Source organism: Theobroma cacao, chromosome 2 (genome assembly GCF_000208745.1).
Source record: "Theobroma cacao cultivar B97-61/B2 chromosome 2, Criollo_cocoa_genome_V2, whole genome shotgun sequence".
Lineage (NCBI taxonomy): Eukaryota > Viridiplantae > Streptophyta > Magnoliopsida > Malvales > Malvaceae > Theobroma > Theobroma cacao.
Genome location: NC_030851.1, coordinates 5,794,086 through 5,817,263, shown reverse-complemented (window position 1 = coordinate 5,817,263; position 23,178 = coordinate 5,794,086). Strand labels below are relative to the sequence as shown.

Here is a 23,178-nt window from a genome sequence, read left to right as displayed (position 1 = left end):
CCCTATAACCGGGTTTGGGACAAATTCGAGTAGTGATTTCACTACCCAAACCCAATTATCATTTACAAATATTTTATATTTTATTATATTAATAATTAAATTAAAAATATACAATTTTTACTAACTTTGCAACCAATTCTTTTTGTTAAAAACTAACAAATATATGAAAAGTATGATAACTCTAATTATTAATATGATGACATTAATATATTTAAATTAAAAAATATTAGATTGTTAATCATGTTTAAATAATATGAATATCATATCATATTATAAAGAAATATAATTACTAATATATATATATATACTTTTAACATAAATATATATATATATATATTTACTTTCTATTTTGTTTTTTAATATTACAAAAATTATGACTTATAAATTTATTAATTATAATATATATACCATTATTTATATAAACTTATAACATATATACTTAAAGAGAACTTTTGAGATTAGAATAGTTTTGAAACCTAACTATTTTTTTTTAATTTCATTAAATTAAGGACAAATCCATATAGTTAATTAAATTAATTCATGAAACTATTATTATTAATTAACTTGTAATATTTTTCAATATATATAGTTTATATATTGTGTTAATTTATAAGAAATATAATTACTATTATATATATACTTAAATATTTTTAGTATACATATACTTTAAATATAAACATATTTACTTTTTATTTTGTGTTAACATTACAAAATTATAACTTATAAAATTATTAATTATAATATATATAACTTTATTTATATAAACTTATATATAAACCTAAAGAGAAGTTGTGAGTTTATAATAGTTATGAAATGTAGTTATTTTTTTTTAATTTCATGTAATTAAGAACAAATTCGTATAGTTAATTAAATTAATTCATGAAATTATAATTATTAACTAACTTGTAATATCTTTTAATATATATACTTTATATATATTAATGTCATTTATAAATAATATAATTACTATTATATATAAATGAGTGTGTGTGTATATATACTTTAAATTTAAACATATTTACTTTTTATTTTGTTTTAACATTACAAAAATTACAACTCATAAAATTATCAATTACAATATATATACTCTTGTTTATATAAACGTATAACATATAAATCTTAAGAGAAGTTGCAAGATTATAATAGTTTAAAAACTTAGTTTTTTTTTTAATTTCTTGTAATTAAGGACAAACTTATATAACTAATTAAATTAATTAATGAAAATATGATTATTAATTGACTTGTAATGTCTTTTAATATATATATTTTATATATTGTGTTAATTTATAAGAAATAAATTACTATTATATATGTATTAAAATACTTTTAGTATATATACACTTTAAATAGAATATAAATATATTTACTTTATATTTTGTGTTAACATTACAAAAATTATAACTAATAAATTTATTAATTATGTTTGAGATATTTGTTTTTGTTATTTAAATTTAAATTTTATTATCTATGTGTTTTAATTAACTTAATTATTAGTAAATTATATGAAATATGTAAGAGAACTATTATTGTATGTGGATATGGATTCAGGTAACTAGGTACCAATGAATAATATTTGAATAATTTTTTTACATAATCGGGTTTTTAAACGAGTTAGGGTAATTATAGGGTAGTGGGGATGTATTAGGGTTATGGTAGTAATTTTAAAAAATATTTGGGTAGTTAATAAAGTTCGGATAGTTTATTTTTTATAGAGTTCGGATACAGGTACTTTACCCGTTGACATCCCTACTTCAACTTGAGTAGATTGTTTAAAGTGGTTGGGCGCCTTAGTTTGCGGAATAAAATACGAAATAAAGTAAAAATAAAATAAAAATATTATTATGTCATTTAATTGATGGAATGAAATAAGGTAGAAATGACTATTATAACTTATTATAATATTTAATTGATAAAAATAATTTTGAAATAACAAAAGAATAAATGACAAAAAAAAATACCATTTATTATATTATATGATTATTTATTATTTTTATTTTTTAAATATTAAAATTGATAATTTATTGAATAATTTTAATTAATTTGTACATTTAAAATATTAGCTGTTTATAATATATAATTAAAAACTTAAACCGTTTATTTTTAAATTTTTTTATTTCATTTTCACTTGGAAGGAGCATTTTTGTCTTATTAATTTTAGAAGTTATTCCCTCACTCATGAAATAGCAAATACCATAGGAGTGTTATGATTAGCGAATCTTTGATTTTGATTGATTTTGGAAAAATAGAGATTGCAAGAAAATAGCTATTCCTTAGACCATTTGGCAACTAAACAAAGAAACAAATATTCTATAAGAATAAAGGGGGAATGGTTTTGCTATTGTTTCGACCAAACATATTTATAGTTTATCACCATAATTGATTTGTTAGAATGTTTTCCTAGTCTGTATTTGCATTATGTTGGCTTTAGTTAAAATATTAATGTAAATAATTAAATTTGGTGTATATCAAGAATTAGAAAATTTTTGCATAACCAACGAATCAATAAAGATATTTGATTAATTGTGAACTATCGTGATTAATGTGAAAGTAAAATGATTTGAGAAATTAACTCATTTCATTAATTTAATGAATTACAAATTACTTCACATCCAATTATTTTTTTCTATAATATATATCCATCGAGACATGGATTTATTACATTTAAAGTTTGAGTATGTATAAGAAGGAAATTAACTACAAATTCAAACAGAAAATATTTCAGCACTTATTCACAAATGGTTTCTGAGTTATAATCATTTAGAATTTAAGAAAGAAAAAAAATACAAGCAGTACTATAAAAGATAAAATGTAAAATGTATATAGTTAACCAAAGTGGATTACGCGGAACAAGGCGTGAGCCGCATGCTTCATTAAAAGTCAGCTCGTACTCGCTTTTGTAACAACAATGCCCAAAGAATTAAAAATTAGAACAAAGAGCTGTTGAAATGGGGCACTAATTCTCAATTTATTTTTGTTTTAACGTGAATGAGTTATAAATAATAGTATGAAAGCATATACATACAATCATACATAAATACATAGATATATGTACATAAATTAATCTAGAATCTCTCACATAAATCTTAATCATAGTATCCTTAAAAGTTTCCTACATGACATGGATACTTGCCTTCCACTTTGCCAGCGACAGGGGATTCGGTCAATGATTCTAGGCTAGCTAGTTTCAAACTTGAATCGAGTATAATCAAGCAGATAATCTGCTAAATAATTCGTAGTGATTACTTTACTAGTGGAAGTCATTAGTTCTATAATTCATTTTATAATAATAATAATAATAATTTCACAGGCACAGTTTAATGGTTAGAAAGAGGACCATCACTCGTGATATGGGTTTTGAATTCCACGTGTCTGGTACCTTTGGTTTAAGCAATTTATTAATTGAAACAATAATTACAAAATAACCCAGTTTAAACAAAACATTTTTCGCCTTTCAAATGTCATTCATTTCAACTCCTAAACAGTGGGGGCAAAAACAAAATGATATAAAGATCGAACGAAGGCCAAGAAAAGCTATGTAACATTCAGTTTTAACTGCACTGAAATGCTGATTTTTTGGTATCCACACCGATAAAATTTTTTTTTTTTAAAAGGTGGAAGGAGGGGTGAATTTCTCTGCAATGTACTCGTGTTTTCTTTCCACCAATGATCATCGCTGAGGAGGGGCTGAGCAGAGAAAGGCAACTCTAACCAACATGATTCGTAGAAGCAAGTAATATAATGTCACCGATTTTGTCACAACTTTAATTAGTTACTGCTGCTCATCTTCGGCTAGTCTCTCACCAAGGGCCCTTTGTGCAATTCTGTAATACAGAATACCCATAGTAGCCATGCAGGCCCTGCACAACATAGTCGATACACTGAAATAAATATTTGCTCTATATGATGTTCATTATTTTCAAAATATAATAATCAATGGAGCAGTCTAAACTTAAGTTGTTCCATTCTAAATCTGCAGTTGATGATGCGAGAAAACCTGCGGAGTATGATTCCATCATCTAATTCTCAAGAGGAGAGGAGCAAAAGGATACAGCTAGTAGTCAGGACAAACGAACCCACAAAACCCTAAGTCATGACATACAGGGCAAGCCAGTTGGAGAACAAACCAATCTTAGAACCAACCAAAAGAACTGAATCTGCTTAGAAATATATATAAGATATTTCCCCCCCTTATTCTGCTTGATCACTCTTAGTTGGTATCCCGTCCAGATGTCCGTTGCATCACCCACATGCCACAAGCACAGATGCATACATAAAAACAAAGAGATGCATACTGATGAAATGGGAAAACGTATGCACAAGAGAGAAAGGTACATCTGTGTGTGCTTATGCAGGTTGGTTAGTTGGCATGGGCACAGGCACACATATAGATGTGGCATAGATGCTTATGCATATTCATATACAAAAAAAATAAAAAATAAAAAGAAGAAAAAAAGACACACTTACATGATTGCTATGACAAGAAGCATTTTTCTTGGATCCACCCGCGCTGATCTTTGATGCCTCAAACGACCTTCTGGGACATCATCTGCATTAGATCCGTCTTTACGTGGAGGTGCAGTCACTGGTAGAGTTGGTAATGCACTTGACCAGAAGGGAAGCAGTGCTCTGAGAAACTTATGACGAAGTGGACCTACAACAACAAATTACAAATACAATACAAGGAAACATGAATATGCGATCAGAGCACGGAATAAATTATGAGTCTTAAGAAATATTATCTTGTTTAAGTTCTCCATTAAGAACACACTTAGACAGCACCTTAGATGGATGCAATAAGAAACGCTCAGACCAAAAATAGTAGGTCAGACATTGGAAAAGTTCTAATCAATTAGAAAGCAGAATGGCTTCATGCCCCAGGGCTTTTTTAACTTACCCCTACGAGAGTACTTCTTACGATTTCCATCTTCATCATCAGCATAATATGAGATTTCAGAGTTTTGCCTATCAACATGAACTGTATTCTTTCGTGTTGTAGCCACAGGCTGGGTTTCATAGCAACATAGAACAAATAACCAAGATAAGATAACAAACAACTAACATACTGGAATTGACACATGCAAGCAAGCAAAACTTTACATGACTTGAACAATTCAGTTCACATCCAATAATTAACAAAAATCCCTTACAGCAACAGGGCTTGAAGTTTTCATGTAATTCCCAGCTGAACTAGGACCATCTATCTCCATTATTTCAGTCACCGTAAGTTTAGAAGGTCCTCCAACTGCTGAGTATCCTTCATCTTTTGCCACAGAGGGTGATAAATTCCCATCATACTCTATTCCTCCAGTTGAGGTAAAATTTATCAGTGGATCTGAAGCAAATGCAGGTGGAGGACCACGGGGTTCTGTCGTAGGCAAAGAAACAGGATGATTTCCAAACAAATTCTTCTCCACGCCAGTCTGCACAATAGCAAGTCAAGTCATTTAAAATTTATTTAAGCAGATATAATAGGAACTCAAATTGTATTTATCCTAAAAATGAGACTACAATATAAAACTGAAAGGAAGCATGCTAAAACTCCAATCAATCCAAAACATTTTTTCATTCGGTGCAGTTCTTACAGATAATCAACACATATTTATAGGTTAATTTCAGAGGCAATCGATGTTCAGTGTTTCGAAGCATCAGAAGATTGTGCGGGCACCCAAAATATTGGGAAATGCAAAATTCCAGTGACCAAATTTTGAGTTTTATAAGCTTGACATAACTTCAGAAATGAGATTTCAGAAACTTCCTTGCAGTTAAATGCTTTTAAGTGCACCAGGAAAAAAAAAGGTTTGGCCATAACAGACTTATATGGCCTACATTTATCTCAACTTTCATTGTAAGAAGTTGGTTCTGCTGATTTATGCATCTGACGGGAAATTTTCTTAGCAGAATGTAGGCCATCCATTTTGGAAACCTCTACCATGGGAACAGTTAAATCCTGCAACTGTCATGTCAAACCACTGAAAGGCCAAAATCAAGCTTGATCAGCACATGCTGAAAAGCATAACTACTGTATTACAATTTACAACTGGCAAGAGGACTTCCCAAGCACCAATGGGCAATATGATGACGAAGCATAGGATGTACTTAAGGAAAAGCAGGAGGATAGTTTGATAACCAAAATATTGAAAAAGACAAAAAGATATCCAAAGTTCACTTTAGATTTAGAATGAGCAGTTCTCTGTAACAGCCAGACCGAGCATGAATTCACCTGCATAATAGCCTCCTTCAGCAGTGAATGAAGACGGGATGCTGAATCTTTAACACTCTTGGGAGGCCATATCTGGGCAAGAAACCAAAGCAAAATGAGACAAGACAAAGAACAAACACTGACAGAAGTAAGTTATAACCAAGATCATCAGACATAACAGCTATTATCCAAAGTGTATATGTAAACAAACTGAGGAATGCCACAAGAACATTATACAGTCTTGAGTCCTTGAGTAACAGATCATAGAAATTCTTCCCACACATGAGAAAATGTTAATTACATGCTGTTCCATTTATTAATCTCCATTCTCTGCTGTTGCTAAGTCCATGAAAAAGGTTCTAGTAAATAAAGTTACTTGGAAAATTTCAGACAATCAGCAAAGGAGCTTTCATCCATTAAATACTCATATGACTAGCTCCAAAAGCAGAAGCAGCACTGCAGTAGTTTCAATTACTGTTAACGATCCCTCATCCATCAATGCTTTGAAGCCTGGAAAAATTTAGCATCTAGATGCTTCCAACCACTTGTAAGGTTCAAGTACATTGTTGCCATCAATTTTGTGAACTTTTATTTATCACTTGAGTAATACTAAACAGAAGCAAGTGGACATGAAACGGTTGACTCATTCTGATAATATAATAAACAGCTTTTAGAAAGCTTACCGAAGTAGAACATGAAGGACATGCATATCCAGCGGGTGCAGTGTGCGGAGGAAAGCTTTTGATATGTGAAACCAAGCAATTTGTGTGTATGACATCTAAAGAAGTAAAATATAACAGTAAGATTATATAGCACAACTCCAACATGCTTTATTTGCAAGAAAACAACAAGAGGCAGTATCTACATCAGTCTAATCACATACGTAAGCAACCCAATCGAGTGGTTTCAGAGCCAGCCCCCTCTTCAAGCACAGCTTGGCACTTGCAACACTTGGGAGGCCAGTCATACTCTCCATCTATTACCCATTCTGAGTAAGTACGTATCTAGAGAAAAATGGAAGGAAAAATACATTATAAGCCTCAAAACAGCATTCTACACAACATCTCCACTCAGAATTGTTTTATAACACTTTTAAATATACACAGCAGAAAAGGGCATATGCACATTATACAAAAGCTTTTTCATGATATTGCATATAATTTAGAGAAATGCACACAGATATATCATTAAAAAAAGTCAAAACCATTAATAAATCCAACATATCTGGACACATATAGTTGCAAAAAGGTTGTACATAAACCAAAATTCAATTCATGACATAAACATAATATTTACAAGTAGAGTTCTAACTCTGCAAAAGCCTCACCTATAATTAATCCAGATCCCCACCCCTCCCCCTTTCTTGGTATGGATAGAATTACTTTTGTTTTTTGCTCCTAGTCACTGTAGTATGACCACTCCTTTATTTTAATAAAGTCAAAGTTTACTTGGCAATATAGTTTTGCCTTTTGAATGCAAAATGAACAGAATGTTATAAACTTACCACACATATTTGGTGCTCAGGAAAACAGATGCATTCTCCGCAAACGGGAACCTTGTGCACGAAACAATATAACTTCGTCGCCTGAAACACCAAAGAGACATTCGTAAATCTTTGATCCAACCAACTAAATCAACTCCAAAAGTTTTCCTATGTAACACACACCTCTAAATTCATAACATATTAAGCTACATTCCACTTAAACTTCTAAATATCAAGGTCGATGTCCCTCTCCCTTCGATTCATTAATCAAAGTCATTCAAATTCGCATTTTCTAATTGAAATAATATAAAATTAAGACAACAAAGATCTGCAAAGTCGTAAATTGTTTAAGACGATAAACTAAAAACTGATAGATCTAAACCTCCAGCGATGAATTACAAATTTCTTAAAAATAAATGAAAAAAAAAATATCGACACGAAAAATTGCAAATCTACAGCTCTAAGAGTGGCAGTGAATCTATCAAGCAATAAGAAATTTGAGAACAAATGGAGAAAAAAAGAACCATACCTTGCGGCATTTGCAGACCACCATTGCATAGAGAAGCGAGCAAGAACGGGATCGACACTTGCAGTTCGATAACGTTCTGTACAAAGCTTCGGATTTTAGAAATGGATTGAGGTGAAAATTGAATGAAAATTACCTAGGGTTTAAGGTAAGCCAAAGATCAGTGAGAATAAAGGAAAGATCTGAATTGAAAGGAAATGAAAAAAATTTTATTTTACATTAGAAATTATTGACGCTCTGGGTTGGTTGACGAGTCTTTCTGTTGGTTTGCTTTGCTCCAAGCACAGAGAAACAAAACCTCCCTTCGGTTTCCGAGCTTTGCAGATTAAGATCCCGTTACGCCGTGATTTTATTTTTATTTTTCGAAGATTTATTTTTTTCTTAATTATTATATTATAAACTGCAAATAAAAAAAACAAGTTATTATCAACTGAGAAAGAAAAGAAATTCGATAATAAATGTAAGCTTTTTTAGATTGGACAGTTGAAAGGGAGTTCAAGGACGGGCTGGGCTTAAGCCTTATCTTTGTTCTTTTGGGCTAGATCCAAGTTGACTAACATGACAGGCCGGCATAGTTGCATACAATGGCATTGGTGTAATTAAACGAGTAACGAATGGGCTATTGCGTAAAAGGAAATACTTAGCTCATTTTGAATTCAAAGTTTTTTTTTTAATTTTTTGTTTATCTCCGCCGTTGGCAAAATTTGAAACAGCTTGGGCCTCTGGCCGATTCGAATAATAACAATTCTAAATTTCAAATCTCCTTCCCTCTCCGTCTCTCTCTCTCTCTTGCCCCTCACTCAGTAACAGTTCTTGCCTCTCTGAAAACCCTAGAAAACTCTCACCGTCAGTCCTTATCTATCTAACAGCCAATCAAGCGATGACAGCTGTCCACCCGCCTCCGGCCCCAGGGCGCGAGCTCTCCAACCCTCCAATGGACGGGATCTCGAACCTTCGATTCTCCAATCACAGCGATCACCTACTCGTCTCCTCATGGGATAAGGTGCTCCCTCACCATCAAATTCCTTCAAAATTTTAAGTTTCCTTTGATTTCCAGTTATCAGCTTTTTGTAATTTTTAAAATTTTTAACCATAGACTGTGAGGCTGTATGATGCAAGCGCCAATTCATTGCGAGGAGAGTTCATGCACGGTGGGCCCGTACTCGATTGCTGCTTCCACGACGATTCTTCTGGGTTCAGTGCCAGTGCTGACAATACCGTTAGGAGGTTAGTTAATTGGACTTTGGTTTTTGCCCTTATTTTTCTATTTGATTCTCGAGAATGAGTAGGAAAATAAACTTAAAACCAAGCTTAAGATTAAGCTGCTAATTTTGCAGGATAGTATTCAGCTATGGAAAGGAGGATATTTTAGGTAGACATGATGCTCCTGTGCGTTGTATAGAGTACTCTTATGCAGCAGGTTGGTTAAAATAGCTAATCTTCTCTTTCATTTTGCTTTTTGTGTTTTTTATTGCAGATTTGAAGATGATATGGCTTTGATTTTGCCATTCAAAATTGAATTTTTATATCTTTGTGTAGAATATGCTTCTGAGTTTCAATTTTTCAGAAAAGATATGGAAAAGTATTTACCTTTGGTGTAACTGAAGAAGAAAGTGAGAGGATAGAGAGTTTTCTTCACAAAGTTAAACTTAATTAGGAGATTATATCTGTAAGGATCGACACAAGCTGAATCATACTTGGATTGTTTTAATCACAAGTTCCACTGAATCCTATCATATATGAATATAACTTTTGAAGGTTAAAATAATATGTTATGCTGGTGCTATGGGATTCTCGAAGAAATTTATTCTACAGGGGTTTTGTGCTTGAGCTTCTTGTTTCATTTAAGAAAATGTCAAAATCCTTTATGTTTCGTTCCGTTGTTATAGGACAAGTGATAACAGGCAGCTGGGACAAGACATTGAAATGTTGGGATCCAAGAGGTGCAAGTGGGCAGGAGCGCACGCTTGTTGGCACATACCCACAACCCGAGCGTGTTTACTCATTATCTCTTGTTGGAAATCGTTTAGTAGTGGCAACTGCAGGAAGACATGTGAATGTTTATGACTTGCGAAATATGTCTCAACCTGAGCAACGAAGGGAATCATCATTGAAATATCAAACTAGATGTGTGAGGTGTTACCCAAATGGAACAGGTAATACTTCTTAAGTTCTGCAAGTTTTTATAGGGGCAGAAAGTAGTTATTAAAGGATTAAAAGGAAGGCTGATTATACTAGCATTTAACTAAATTTGTACCCATTATCTTTTCCGTCATCTTTTGTGTGAGATTGCTTCTCATTAGACAAGTTTATGCAGGATATGCTCTAAGTTCAGTTGAAGGGCGAGTTGCAATGGAGTTCTTTGATCTCTCAGAAGCAAGTCAAGCCAAAAAGTATGTCTCAATCAATCCATTTTAGCTCTATATCATGATATATTTGCTGGCTTGCTGGATATGTTATAGACTTTGGGAACTGGCCTGCTGATCCTACCTGTTTTTCCATCTATCATTTGCTTTTATTGATGGCTATTTTGGACTTTTGTAGGTATGCCTTTAAGTGCCACCGGAAATCTGAGGCAGGGCGGGACATTGTATATCCAGTAAATGCTATTGCATTCCATCCTGTGTAAGTTACTGGACAAGTTTTTAACTTTTTCTTTATGCTTAGATTAAGAGGCCAACCATACCAAGAAGTGCTTAAAAGAGGCTGAAAACCTGAGAATCAAGCTAGCTGAAAGATCCGTTCTGGAAGATAGTATATTAAATATATGATGTAGTATGCCAATATTGTACTTGATTATCAAAAATAATGTTAGCATTGCCTTTGAGAGCATTTTGGCTTTTTGTGTATGAGTGGCAAACATGGACAATTGAATTGACAATGAGTAATTTAAAAATTAGATTTTCATGTTGAGATGGCCAATTAGAAGTGTGCAAGACACATTGGTCATTTTTTTCTCTTATTTGATTCAAATATTGCTGAGAAAATAAAGTTATTGCAAACTTCCTCTTGCTAGTAACATCCTACATTTTGCTTCAAAGACATGAGGTTCAAGGTTTGTTGGGAATGCTTTTGAGTTGGCTCAAAACTAAAAGAATTTTGATGGAAGTTTAACAATGGATCTTGAAAATAATTAATATCAGTTTATTTCCCCTCACATGATTGCGAATTTCTGCTTTGACTTTCAACCTGCAGCTATGGTACATTTGCAACTGGAGGTTGTGATGGTTTTGTTAATGTTTGGGATGGAAACAACAAGAAGAGGCTGTATCAGGTATTGATTGGTCTGATCTGCAGTTTTATTTCACACTTAAGAGCTGATAATTTACTATTGTTACATAATGATCTTTTGTAGTATTCAAAGTACCCAACGAGCATCGCCGCTCTTTCATTCAGCAGAGATGGGCGACTGTTGGCTGTGGCTTCAAGTTACACATTTGAAGAAGGGGATAAGCCGTAAGAATTCTCTCTCTCTCTCTCTCTCTCTCTCTCTCTCGACACATGAAAATCACACAAGCATACGGGATGCTGACATACTCAAGCTCTAACATTGTATCCTTTCTTCGTGCAGACATGAACCAGATGCCATCTTTGTACGTAGTGTAAATGAAATTGAAGTGAAGCCAAAACCAAAAGTATATCCTAACCCTCCAGCATAGCTGATCAAGGATCTTTACATAATTCGTGGTAATTTGAGACATGTATGTTAAATACTCTGGAAGGCTTCAGTGAATGAAGGTCTGAACTTAATCTGGGAACCTTTTTTCAATCATAGGCTAGCGTTTTTTTTTTGTTCATACCTGTTGCTTCACATCTTTGTGAATTTATTATAATTACAATGTAGTTGCTAAGATGATTATTGTTGTTTTTTCCACTCTGTTGAAAAATGTTACTAGTTGACTTGTACTGAACATTGTTTTCAAATTTCGGTAATGCTCAGACGATCTAAAAATTCATCATTTGTACTACAATTTAAGACAATGTCTGGCTATTGGGAAATATTTCTCTGCTGTGGATTAATTCTGTTACCAGAATATAAAGCGTGGTTCCTAGGAGTGTTACAAATTCTTCATGTCATTCATTACCCCTCAGAACGCCAAAAATTCAAATGAAATTTACATGTTCCATTAGGACTCAACACTGACTACTACGATAAAGAGTGAAGCATTTGATCGGTGAAGCCAGGGCTTATCCTAAAGCGGGGGAGAAAATTAAAGATGCAGCTGCATAACAATGGCGGATTAGGGCCAAAATGATAATAACGCCCTCTGCTACTAGCCTCTATCCAAGCCTGCTGTAGAACTTTCCCAATTATTTTGGTTTTGCTCACCTCAAAAGTTTGTTGAACTTATGAAGCCGATAACATAGTAATGTAGGTTCTAGAAGAAAATCCCAAGAGTTAATAATACTTGTTGTCACTCTACAAACTTGTAAGAAGTTCTTGGATTAAAACGATCCAAAATTCAAGAAAAAAAATAAAAGACAAGATTTCTACTATAAGATAATGTCGAGTGCATTGAAACCTCTGAACCAGCCTTGTTTAGGATGCATCAGATGACTTAAATGGTTCTTTGCTTTACTAAAGCATGGCAATACAAAATCTTGAACCTCTTTTTAGACGTAATTTAACATTATATTTCATCCGAAATATAGATATACAAAGCTGAAGTGCAGCCTGTCTACAGTTTTGGACAGTGTCATTTCTGCACTGTGGGTAAAAAGCCTGATCAAATAAAAAATTATAACCAGCTACGCATAGCATGGGATATTGAACAAAAGAGCTAACTAGCAGAGAGTTTTCACTTCATGTATAGTCATGCTATACTGATACTTTTTGATCACCTAAACCCGGAAGGAGCTGCTTGTGGACCAAATCCAGCTCCTCTCCTCATTGCTTTTGATTGAGCAAGCATCTCATCATAATTCTGATCAGGAGAAAGAAAACTTGTTAAGAGGATGGCTATAGGTGCATGAAAGCTAAGGAAAAAGCATAGTGAACAGTAACAAGAATAATACCCTTTTCTCGAATGCAGCATCCCTGGAATCAATTATCTTGTCTACAAGGCCATAGTCTATGGCTTCTTGTGCTTGGAAATACTTAGGTCGCTGGACATCCTTAGCAATTTCTTCCTCGGTCTTCCCGGTGCCTTTTGCTAATAGCTCAATGTAGTACTCAGTATTTGCATCGAGTTCCTTGGCCTGAAAAAAGAAAAAGATGTATCAGACAAGAAGCTAAAACAAAAATGCAGATAAACAAAGCAACAGCATGGAGAGAGAGGGCACCTTAATCCACATATCTATGACAGCCCCACTTGATCTGTTGACTTTGGGCAGATATAACTTAGCTGTAAATTGTATAAAACAAGAGAAAGAGAACATGACCCTCATTTCTTACTATGACAAAAATCTGATAGCAAACTCAGGGGCCCTTTTGAAATCGTTGATCAGAATTTTGAGGACGAAAAGGGTTTTAAAGTTGAAAAAGAAAAGCAGCAGTTACTCTTGCTAAAAAAATTGGAGCTTTAGAAACTGAAAATACAAATAGGATATGACGCTCAACATTTTGATCTTGGCAGTCCCATAGTAAACCATTTAGTCAGGAGGCAGAATTAGAAAATTCTTAAGAAATTATTCTAAGAAGGCAGTGAATATCAATTCCCTAATCATGGCTTTGTCAACCACAGATAGAGTAGAAAATGTAAAAAGGATAGAGACCAATAACATCTTTCCCAAAAGAATTTATACTCATTTCTAAGTTACAAAGAGAAGTTGAGTCATACTGGATGAATTTGGCTGTACTGCACGAAAACCCTTGGCTCCTAGAGATAGAAGCATTGCTGCTTGACCATATGCCATGCCACAATTCACAGTGTAGACGTCTGCTTTGCAGTACTTCAGGTAGATAGACAGAAACAAAAGAAAAAATGAACAAGTTAAATTTAAAGCATGTCAAACAGCTAAATAAGGAATAATTATCCAAAACACTCTAAAATCTATACACACGAACTATTTTACTGAGCTATTTCTCATAACTCATAACTACACAGACAAATATACCCCATAATGATCATTGTGCAAGATAAAAACAAAAATCATCAGACACAAAAACCACAACTATTCTTGAACTTCTTGGACTGCTTACCTCATTCCATGGAAGATAAATTCATAACCAGATGTAATTAATATTTTAGAACAAATAATTTTTTATGATAATACTTACAGCCATGGTGTCTGCTATAGCATATGCCTCAGTTTCTGATCCAACAGTCTCCATCTTCTCATTCTAAATAGAACAGCAGCAACCAATCAGCACAGATAGGCATGCAAACTTCCAATACAGTATGTACTTTCTAATCCAGAAATATCACAATAGGATTAATGTTTCAGTGACAGTTGAGGGGACTAATCAAGACTGAGAAACGTTGTTCTAACCTGTGTCCCAGATGAATTAATGTATAAGTATATAGGCTTTGAAGGGTTATCATAATCCAACCACATAAATTGAGCAACAAGAAGTTCAGTCACTGCTGGTACAATCTGCACCAACAAGAGAGAAAAAATATCAAAAAATGAGGAAATTTAGCCAACAGCCAAGATTACAAGTGAGATATGGTATGAAGCCTCACTGGCATTCCAAGATAACAAATCCGAGCATCTAAGAGCAATGAAGGCAAATCAGGAGGAGCAGTTCTAGGCCTTCCATATCCTCTAGCCCCTCCACGATACATGCTTACACTCATACTATATTTTGAAGGACCTCTATCATTACTGCCTGACATACTCCACATCCCTCCATTATCCAAATAGTTCCTAGCAGATGAGATACTTTCCTGGAAAGGTTGGAACCGTTAGTAAATTGCTTTGTAAAACTAAATTAGAAACCACAAAGTCTAGGTTCTTTAGGATAAAATGTTATATAGCAAAATGGTTTTGATTCTTATCATTAATTTACTGCATTAATCATCATCTACGAACTCAGATATTAATAAAGATTAAAGAAGCAAACCTCAGTAACTCTTTCTGATTGTCGACGGACGGGATTATCTTCAGTCATGAACATATCCATTTGTGAAGGACTAAGACCATAAAGATATTGCGGCACATTTTTAAAATTGTCCATCACTACAAACAAAGAAGATAGACATAAAAACCTTAATTGTCTTACCATTAGATGAAACTCATTCAAAGCAGCTAGTGATAACTTCATAATTCAAATAAGGCATTAACCATCAGAGCTCCAATTGCCGAAGTAAAAAGTCTCTCGATATTTTATGGATTCACTAATCTATTTCAGAGGATTTCATTACTTCATTGATTCATTTGAACATATTTATATCATTGATTCCATGTTCATGCCAGTCCCAATATTCACAGTAGCTTCAAATAATGTTTCCTATACTGTTCCAATAGAAAAAAAAATCATATCTTGCACTAAACTATTGTTCCTAAGTCCTATTGACTAGCAATTGCCCACTTCAAAAATCTAAATTTGTAAGGAAAAAAAATTAAAATTAGAATTTATAAAGAAACTAAAAAAAAAGTAAAACAATTAAATGTTCTTCGGTTTGAACAGCAATTAATAACAAAAAAGGGGGAAAGGGGTGGTGGGCATTAACGGAAGATAGAAGGAGTGAAGAAACTGACATCCATCTTTGAGATTTTCTTGTCTGAACTGCTTGGGGATGTGGTCGAGTGACTTGGCAAAGGGAGACGTGTAGCATCTGTGCGCCGTGGGCTTTCGAGGATGGGGCTTCAAGAAGAAGAGCTTGGTGCCGGAGAGGAAACACGATTTCGACAGCCGGATGTTAGGACCCACCGCTTCCGGGTTTGGAGCCGTTAGAGGTGAGAGCAGCGAGGTGGCCATGAATTAAGAGACAGGGAAACAAACCCCCACAAAACACAGAGATTTGAAGGCTGAAGCAACTGTTTGTGTTAAGTGAACTCCCAACTAGAAATAGAAGTTTCAGGTTTTTCCAATGTCAAAGGATTTTGCTTTTGTGTAAACAAGCGCCCTCCTCTATTTTATTTTTTTTTCTTTTTTCACTCTTTATTGTGTTATTAAAAATTTAAAATTTCTTTTCTTGTGCAAAAACTAATAATAGAAATAATGTTATTAAATATTCATAATTTTTAAACTAATAATGAAATATTTAAAAATAATGTTAAAATATCAGATTGACCTAATTATTTTTTATATAAAATATTCATAATTTTTATTTATATTTCATATTCTTTGCGAATAATGGAATTGTTCATATCCTAATTATTTTAGATTTCGTTTCAAAAAAAAAAAGAAAAATATTGCCAGTAATTCAAAAAGAAAAATGATTTCATCAACTTAGTTATGTGAAAATTATCATAAAAATTTGGTATGACTTAACTATAACTGCATTAATCTAATTCACGGTAAATAAATAAAAATCATTTTAAAATAATTTAGTTTGACAAATTTGAATTTTCATCAAAACACTTTTCTTTCATTTTTTCTAGAAAACTTAAATGAATATTCTTGTCCTCTTTTTCTAAAATATCATAAGCAAAGGATTGTAAGGCTTAGTTTTTTATGCTTTGTGATTTTTAAAATTATAAATTTAATAATTTAATTTTAAATATAGCTCTAATAAGCATTTACTAAGCAAAAAATGTTAAATTTTTCGAATTAAATCATATAAAAGCAATTTTTATGTAATTGTTATGAATTAGGATTATGTGATTGTAGCTCAGTCATGTTAAGATTTTATGATAACTTGCATAAAATCAAATCCATGGGGCCATTACTCTTTTCTAAAGACAATGGGTTTCAGTAAGCCTCACCGCATAATCCAAAAACCCACTTTGGTGAAGAGCCCAAAGATTAATGTCAGCCCAAATCAGCTCAGATCCAATTGACTTTGAAGGTATATGGCCTGGAAAACAGGCCAGCCCAATTAAGCACCGCCGTCAGGTCTGCCTCGAAAGTCAAAAGTCAGAATTCATACGCTGAAGCGATAAACAAAACGTAGATATGAGCTGCAGACCAGATTAAGGTTTTGATTCATCCAATGAATCCTCCATTATTTAACTTTCCATTAATGATAGAGTCAAAATTTTATATTTAGAGATTAATAAAAAGTAAGTTGTTGACTAATTGCTGTGGAAGAATTTTACTAAAGAAAAATATTATGATAAGGGTAAAATTATAAAATTTTTAAAAAATAAAAATATATTATAAAATTTTAAAACTTTTAAAAAGACGAGGATCCTTATTAGCCCATTCCCTCAGTCGTTGCCTTCCAGTATCGCAAGAGAGTGTGATTCGTGCAAATAATATTTATTGTTCGACATATGTATGGATATCGTGAAGTGTATAACCTAATAACATGCTATGATTAGGAGGACGTAACCACCGAAAAAATTTAGTCAAGACTTTCACAACTAGGAGGATATTAAGTTTTGTTAGTTTTTGTTTTCCTTTTTGAAAAAAAATTCGAACATGCATTTCGTTTGGGAAAAAAATAAATGCAACATGCATTGATACATGTACCTTCAATATTTAATGGCATTAATGATTGCATTAAACAATGTTAAATCCCATAGGATTGATTTTATTTTAAAGCAAAACATGCCGAATTTCCATTAATCCTTCCGCTTTATCTTGTGCGGAGCGCTCTGCTCCGCATGCATGTGCATCAGTGGCGTCTGCCTTTTCCTAACCTAGTGCTGAAGGCTATTTCTTGAGGCTTTTTGAACTAGTTACATCCCCCCACCCTTTAGAAGCTGTCATTATCAAGTACGTAATATTTTAAGTTAAATTTACAAAAATTAAAGGGATTTTTCATGCAAGTAATCCGGCCCTAAAAATAAAGAGAGATAAATAGGGAAGGGAGGGGGGGTGTGGGGTAAGGAACTTTAGTAGGAGTTAATACTTAATAGGGAATGAAGGTGGCTACATGCAGCTTCCTTTGTTTGGTCGGGGTAGACCGAACTACTTGAATGACGTAGTCTACTTAATCAACCGGATTCATGGAAGAATACGTGTAATTTAACATGGATTATACAATATAACAAAAGTCTTTACAGTTAACTTAAAAAGTCTCCTTCAAAACTGATTAACAAACTAATTGTCAAGTTTATTGAAAGGTTCCATCCGGTTGCCAGGAAAACCAAAGGAAACCCAGAGAAGTTTTGACATTTTGACCACCAAATTCAGCACGCTCCCGTTAAGAAACCTAGCAAACAAAGAAACAAGAATAAAAAAGAAGGAAAAAAGCTCGCAACGATTCTTGTTTTCACATGAATTATCCATTGGAAGTGATTATGTGAGGAATGACTTCATCAGGTTTTACTTGTATTCTTCTCCTTTCACTTGAACATTCCCGGAATCAAACTATTTTCAGCCATCAAAGCTTGCTGAGTAGTGTAGCCAGTATTCTCTTTGACGCCACAGCTGCCGTAACTTGGACCACCAAGAACTTTACGTGTTTGTTGATTTTTTTTTTTTCTTTTCATGCTGATCCAATTGGCTAAGCTCAGAATTACGACATGTTGACGTGGATTGACTTTATCTTTGTGTTCTTAACTAATCTTCTTGGTAATACATTTTGTGAGCTTGTTTGGTGGCTAAGAAAGAAGTGAGAATAATGTCATAATCTGCTTGCTAGAATAATCTTGATGCATGCCCCCATCTTACTATGTTTTAAGTGTTGATTAAATTCTAATCAGTCAACCTTGCATTTTGCTTATAATTTAAAGTGAGGCTAAGTGTGAAAAAGATTTTGTTAAATTAATGGAATTGGCACAATGACATAAACTATGATGATTCTACATATTGTTGCTTGATTTAGCTAAAATAAGTTAAGCAATGCCTCTTGCCCACAAATTATAATTTAATTAGCTTGTTATTAACAACCTCCTCCATATGGCCATATAGCCCTAGATGTATAATTAACTTGCAACCTAACCAACTTCTAAAGAAAAAATAATATATATATTCATGGGATTGAGCTGCCAGCTACCCTATCTAATCATTTGTTTTTATTATGTGCATAAACCATTGGAAAATCAAATGTCCATGTGCAAAATGGACCGCCATTTAATTTTCTACCAATCATAGAGAAATTTTCATTTTCCTTAGTATAAAAAAAAGCCTTCAATTCCACTTCTAATTAACAGGTCAGTGATAACATCACCACCGCGTATTCTCAATCACAGCCGAACTCGTCGGATTAGAACCTACCTTAACACAATTTACGGCCTCTAGCATTCCCCACTTCCTGGGTGTTGAGCGGAGAGATATGGCACGCGTCGAGCGATGAATGTGCACTCCACGTGGCGTACTGATGGAAAGACGGCTTTGACATGGATCATACCAAAGTTACTTGTCGGTTGTGGGATAACACGTGAAAGTAGTTTCAAAAGCAACCATAAGTGCCACGTGTAAGTCAGCCTGATCCAAGCGCGTTGCGTGCCGTATGCCCTGACGGTTTCGCGTCCGTGAAGGTACAGTTTGCCCACTCCCTTCGACTACTGCACTCTACTTATCTAACTCCGTAGTAATTTCACAATACGTAAATACCATTCACTCTTTGTTCGTTTTTTAAACAAAATCGAATTGTTTTTCCGATCTTCACATTCAACTCGATTCTATAATTAAGTTTATATACAGTAAAATTTTTATAAATTAATATCTTTATATTATGAAAAATTATTAATTAATTAAGATATTATTTAATTAATAAATTAAATAATTTTTATATTAATTAATAAAAAATAATTTATCAATATTTTTTTTCAAAATATTGAATTTTTTTTATAAATAAGTAAATTTTATTTACTAATTGACAATATCAAAATCGACTTTGGGCCTTATGAGTATATAAAGCAATAGAAAATTAAAGAAAATAAAATAACCCCACAAACATCCAATTTTGGGGAGATTGGACATATATATAAACCTAATTTGCTTCAAAGAACCGCAGCTGTTGTTTAAGACAAAAAGTGTTAAAGACTACTATCAGTCTTATTAAATCGAAATCATGATTCTAGTCATTTTTACTACAAATTAAAATTACATTCAATGTATATTTAATTAATATGCTTCATAAACATTAAATCAAGTAAAAACATCTATACAAATTAAGAACATACAGTATCACAAATAGTAAAATTAAACACAATAACTTTTTATCTCAAAAGTATAAAAAATTTAACAATAAAAAATAAAAAGTTAATACATTAAGAAAAATTAAAAATAAAGTTAAAAAAGACATCAATTTAAAAAAAAAGTAACATGAGAGTTATATTTTATAAAGACTTTTTAATCGAGTCATATATATATATATATATATATATATATATAATTTTGTTATATAAAGAGATTATTAATTTATATATCAAGTGAGATCTATGTGATTTTTTAAAAAATATATTATCTTATAAATTTAACGAATTATTAATTTATCACATGATCTCAAGTCAAAATCGATTAAAAATATTACTTAATTGAAATTATTAATTTATAAAGAATTAATTTTAAAATTATTTATTTAAATAAATAAAAAATTTATTAAATTATGATTATTCTAACATGTATTAAACTATACAATTAAAATTAATTTTACAATATTGAAGGCAACTAAAGTAAAAGGATGGCTTCTAGCCTCCTACTTTCTAGATATTTACGCACATTTATTCTTTTTGAAAATCATTGAAAATTCAGAAGGGGTAGAGTGGTAAAGAGAGGAAGAGTCAAGGGTGAAGGAGATTTGTTTATTCTGGAAAGCAACGAAGATAATCATCGGACTGGTGTTCCACACGTGGCCAATAATGGAGTTTCTCAGGAATTAGCTGTCTTTCTAGAGGCCAACCAACAATGAATTACCGAAAACAAAGCACAAATAAGCAAAGCAACAAAATGCCGAGCTGCTATCTCAGAACCAATTAAAATTTACCAAGTCATGGGCACTGGTTTCATTTTAACATATTTGGTTGGCCAGAAAGCCTGCAACTTGGAGCATCGTCCAGAACTGGGAAGAAATGAAGAAGCAATGGGGCGAAAATATTAATGAAAAACACATGCTAAGGGCAAAAGTGATTTCTTGAGTGATAAGACAGCCGGTTTTACAGGTACAAAAAAAAATCCCATTTTTTGGAAATTTCTCCTAGACAAACAGGCAAGCAAGAGGGGCACATTTTCCCCCTTGGTTCTTAATAAAAACAAAGCAGAGCATGCCGAATTATCTATTATGTAATTAATATAATATTTAATGAGCGAGGGTCCACTACATTCCCCTAAGCTGATTGCATCATAAATATATAATAGTCACAATGTAATTTCCATTGTTATCGTATATTCCTTCTTTCATTGCTGCATCATGAACAATCCAGAAACCCTGCCTAATCAAAGAGAAATCCCATCTAAATGACTATATCTTCCAAGCGGTGTAATTTCATAGATTTGACATAAAAATTCAGTGAAAAAATCTTCCAAGATTTTTGTGATTAATAAAAGAGTTTGATTTCATTCAACCACAGTGAGATTAGATCAGATTTTGACCAACTGAGACGTGCGGTACACGCAGTAAGACCCAAAAGCCGAGTGGGTGGGTTCGTTTACCCTTTCTAAATTGTCTGTGGGGGGAGTAGGGGTCGCTAAATTGTATTAGTACTAATAAGCGCAGGCGTAGCATTGTTTTGACTTGGAAGCAGTCATATTGTATCTCAAAAGAAGCTCAGTCTCCACCCCGCCTCCCACTTCACCCTTGCTCTTAGTTGACCGACTTCACTTGTTCCTACCAAACTCACCCCCCCCCCCACTCTTTTCCCACTCCCCTCTCCACTCCTTTCTATATAATCCCCTTACAGCCACACCGATTTTCACTCGCTTCTCTCAAACCTCTCAAAAAAAGGAAAAAGAAAAAATCAATAAAAAGGGCATCACTATTCTACCTTTCTTTTCCATCTTTCTCAATCTTTCTCAAAGCTTGATTGAATTTGGAGAATTTGAAGAGGATGGCTCTTGAAGCTCTGAATTCTCCTACCACTGCTACAACTTTCAGCAATAAATATGAGGACATCGACAACAATTATCTCGAGACATGGAAGAAGGGCAAACGTTCGAAGCGACCACGGAGTGAGTCTCCTACGACTGAAGAAGAGTACCTTGCTCTCTGTCTCATCATGCTAGCTCGTGGCTCCACCAACGATGATGATCATCCTCGTCAATTATCTTCCTCGTCATCACCAGCGGCTGCTCCCGCCCCGGCTCCGCCAGCTTTGAAGTTGTCTTACAAGTGCAGTGTATGTAACAAGGCTTTCCCTTCTTACCAAGCTCTGGGTGGGCATAAAGCCAGCCACCGCAAACCCTCCACCGACGCTGCTACCACCAACGGGGATAATCCATCTGCCACCAGCACCACAGCCACCAGCGCCATCAGCGGTAGCGGTAGGGCCCATGAATGTTCCATCTGCCACAAGACTTTCCCTACAGGCCAAGCCTTGGGAGGCCACAAACGCTGCCACTACGAAGGTGGCAACAATAACAACAACAACAACAACAACAAGTGTGGTAGCGTTAGCGTTAGCGTTAGTGGGGTGACGTTATCAGACGGCGGTGCCTTGAGCCAAAGCCACCGCGTCGACTTTGACTTTGACCTGAACCTGCCTGCTTTGCCAGAGTTCTGTGGGGAAAACAAAGATGGAAGATTTAGTCAAATCAACGCAGAACAAGAGGTTGAAAGTCCATTGCCGACTAAGAAACCACGTTTCTTGATTGCCAAGGAAGAGAAGCTGGAATCTTCTTTAGCACAGAATTGATTTTAGGATTTGTAGAATTAATTGAATTTACAAAGATGAATGATTTTATTTGTCCATTGATTCTGGGATTTGTATTTGATGAATTGTTCTGTACAGTGAATTTGTTCATTGTTTGTGAACTCTCCCTATTGTAGTCAGCTGCTGGCAATTCACTAATTCATTTTTTTATTAAAAAAA

General features: G+C 33.6%; 4 protein-coding genes across 5 annotated transcripts; 2 read left to right on the top strand and 2 right to left on the bottom strand.

The window, feature by feature from the left end:
- On the bottom strand, positions 3,349-8,579 carry LOC18608078 (zinc finger protein-like 1 homolog). 2 transcript variants are annotated; one of them, XM_007042568.2, is made up of 10 exons: positions 8,427-8,579; positions 8,212-8,344; positions 7,704-7,784; positions 7,083-7,203; positions 6,883-6,977; positions 6,221-6,292; positions 5,148-5,420; positions 4,895-5,003; positions 4,465-4,651; positions 3,349-3,857 (listed from the first exon to the last, which is right to left on the bottom strand). In XM_007042568.2, the coding sequence occupies exons 2-10, from the start codon at positions 8,233-8,235 to the stop codon at positions 3,770-3,772; spliced, it is 1,050 nt and encodes a 349-aa protein (XP_007042630.1). In that variant the 5' UTR covers positions 8,236-8,344; positions 8,427-8,579; the 3' UTR covers positions 3,349-3,769. The 2 variants fall into 2 exon arrangements, with proteins under 2 accessions (XP_007042630.1, XP_007042629.1); XM_007042567.2 differs by having other exon boundaries at positions 8,212-8,287.
- On the top strand, positions 8,892-12,179 carry LOC18608077 (mitotic checkpoint protein BUB3.2). The gene is made up of 9 exons (XM_007042566.2): positions 8,892-9,211; positions 9,305-9,435; positions 9,546-9,628; positions 10,098-10,364; positions 10,526-10,601; positions 10,753-10,833; positions 11,404-11,482; positions 11,564-11,664; positions 11,780-12,179. The coding sequence occupies exons 1-9, from the start codon at positions 9,089-9,091 to the stop codon at positions 11,865-11,867; spliced, it is 1,029 nt and encodes a 342-aa protein (XP_007042628.1). The 5' UTR covers positions 8,892-9,088; the 3' UTR covers positions 11,868-12,179.
- On the bottom strand, positions 12,685-16,260 carry LOC18608076 (ATP-dependent Clp protease proteolytic subunit-related protein 1, chloroplastic). Its single transcript, XM_007042565.2, has 9 exons — positions 15,853-16,260; positions 15,215-15,330; positions 14,835-15,038; positions 14,641-14,745; positions 14,429-14,491; positions 13,989-14,100; positions 13,492-13,553; positions 13,225-13,407; positions 12,685-13,133 (listed from the first exon to the last, which is right to left on the bottom strand). The coding sequence occupies exons 1-9, from the start codon at positions 16,070-16,072 to the stop codon at positions 13,047-13,049; spliced, it is 1,152 nt and encodes a 383-aa protein (XP_007042627.2). The 5' UTR covers positions 16,073-16,260; the 3' UTR covers positions 12,685-13,046.
- On the top strand, positions 21,892-23,178 carry LOC18608074 (zinc finger protein ZAT10). Its single transcript, XM_007042563.2, has one exon. The coding sequence runs from the start codon at positions 22,198-22,200 to the stop codon at positions 22,999-23,001; it is 804 nt and encodes a 267-aa protein (XP_007042625.2). The 5' UTR covers positions 21,892-22,197; the 3' UTR covers positions 23,002-23,178.

What these genes read in the sequence shown, in the direction of transcription:
- LOC18608074 (XM_007042563.2), top strand. Translation starts at nt 22,198, where the DNA reads ATGGCTCTTGAAGCTCTGAATTCTCCTACCACTGCTACAACTTTCAGC.
- LOC18608078 (XM_007042568.2), bottom strand. Translation starts at nt 8,235, where the DNA reads ATGGTGGTCTGCAAATGCCGCAAG. An exon ending in CTGAGCACCAAATATGTGTG is followed by an intron (nt 7,204 to 7,703) that starts GTAAGTTTATAA and finishes ATTTTTCTCTAG; the next exon opens with ATACGTACTTACTCAGAATG. An exon ending in CACTCGATTGGGTTGCTTAC is followed by an intron (nt 6,978 to 7,082) that starts GTATGTGATTAG and finishes TTACTTCTTTAG; the next exon opens with ATGTCATACACACAAATTGC.
- LOC18608076 (XM_007042565.2), bottom strand. Translation starts at nt 16,072, where the DNA reads ATGGCCACCTCGCTGCTCTCACCTCTAACGGCTCCAAACCCGGAAGCG. An exon ending in CTATAGCAGACACCATGGCT is followed by an intron (nt 14,101 to 14,428) that starts GTAAGTATTATC and finishes ATCTACCTGAAG; the next exon opens with TACTGCAAAGCAGACGTCTA. An exon ending in ATGCTGCATTCGAGAAAAGG is followed by an intron (nt 13,134 to 13,224) that starts GTATTATTCTTG and finishes TCTCCTGATCAG; the next exon opens with AATTATGATGAGATGCTTGC.
- LOC18608077 (XM_007042566.2), top strand. Translation starts at nt 9,089, where the DNA reads ATGACAGCTGTCCACCCGCCTCCGGCCCCAGGGCGCGAGCTCTCCAAC. An exon ending in GCTGACAATACCGTTAGGAG is followed by an intron (nt 9,436 to 9,545) that starts GTTAGTTAATTG and finishes CTAATTTTGCAG; the next exon opens with GATAGTATTCAGCTATGGAA. An exon ending in GAAGCAAGTCAAGCCAAAAA is followed by an intron (nt 10,602 to 10,752) that starts GTATGTCTCAAT and finishes GGACTTTTGTAG; the next exon opens with GTATGCCTTTAAGTGCCACC.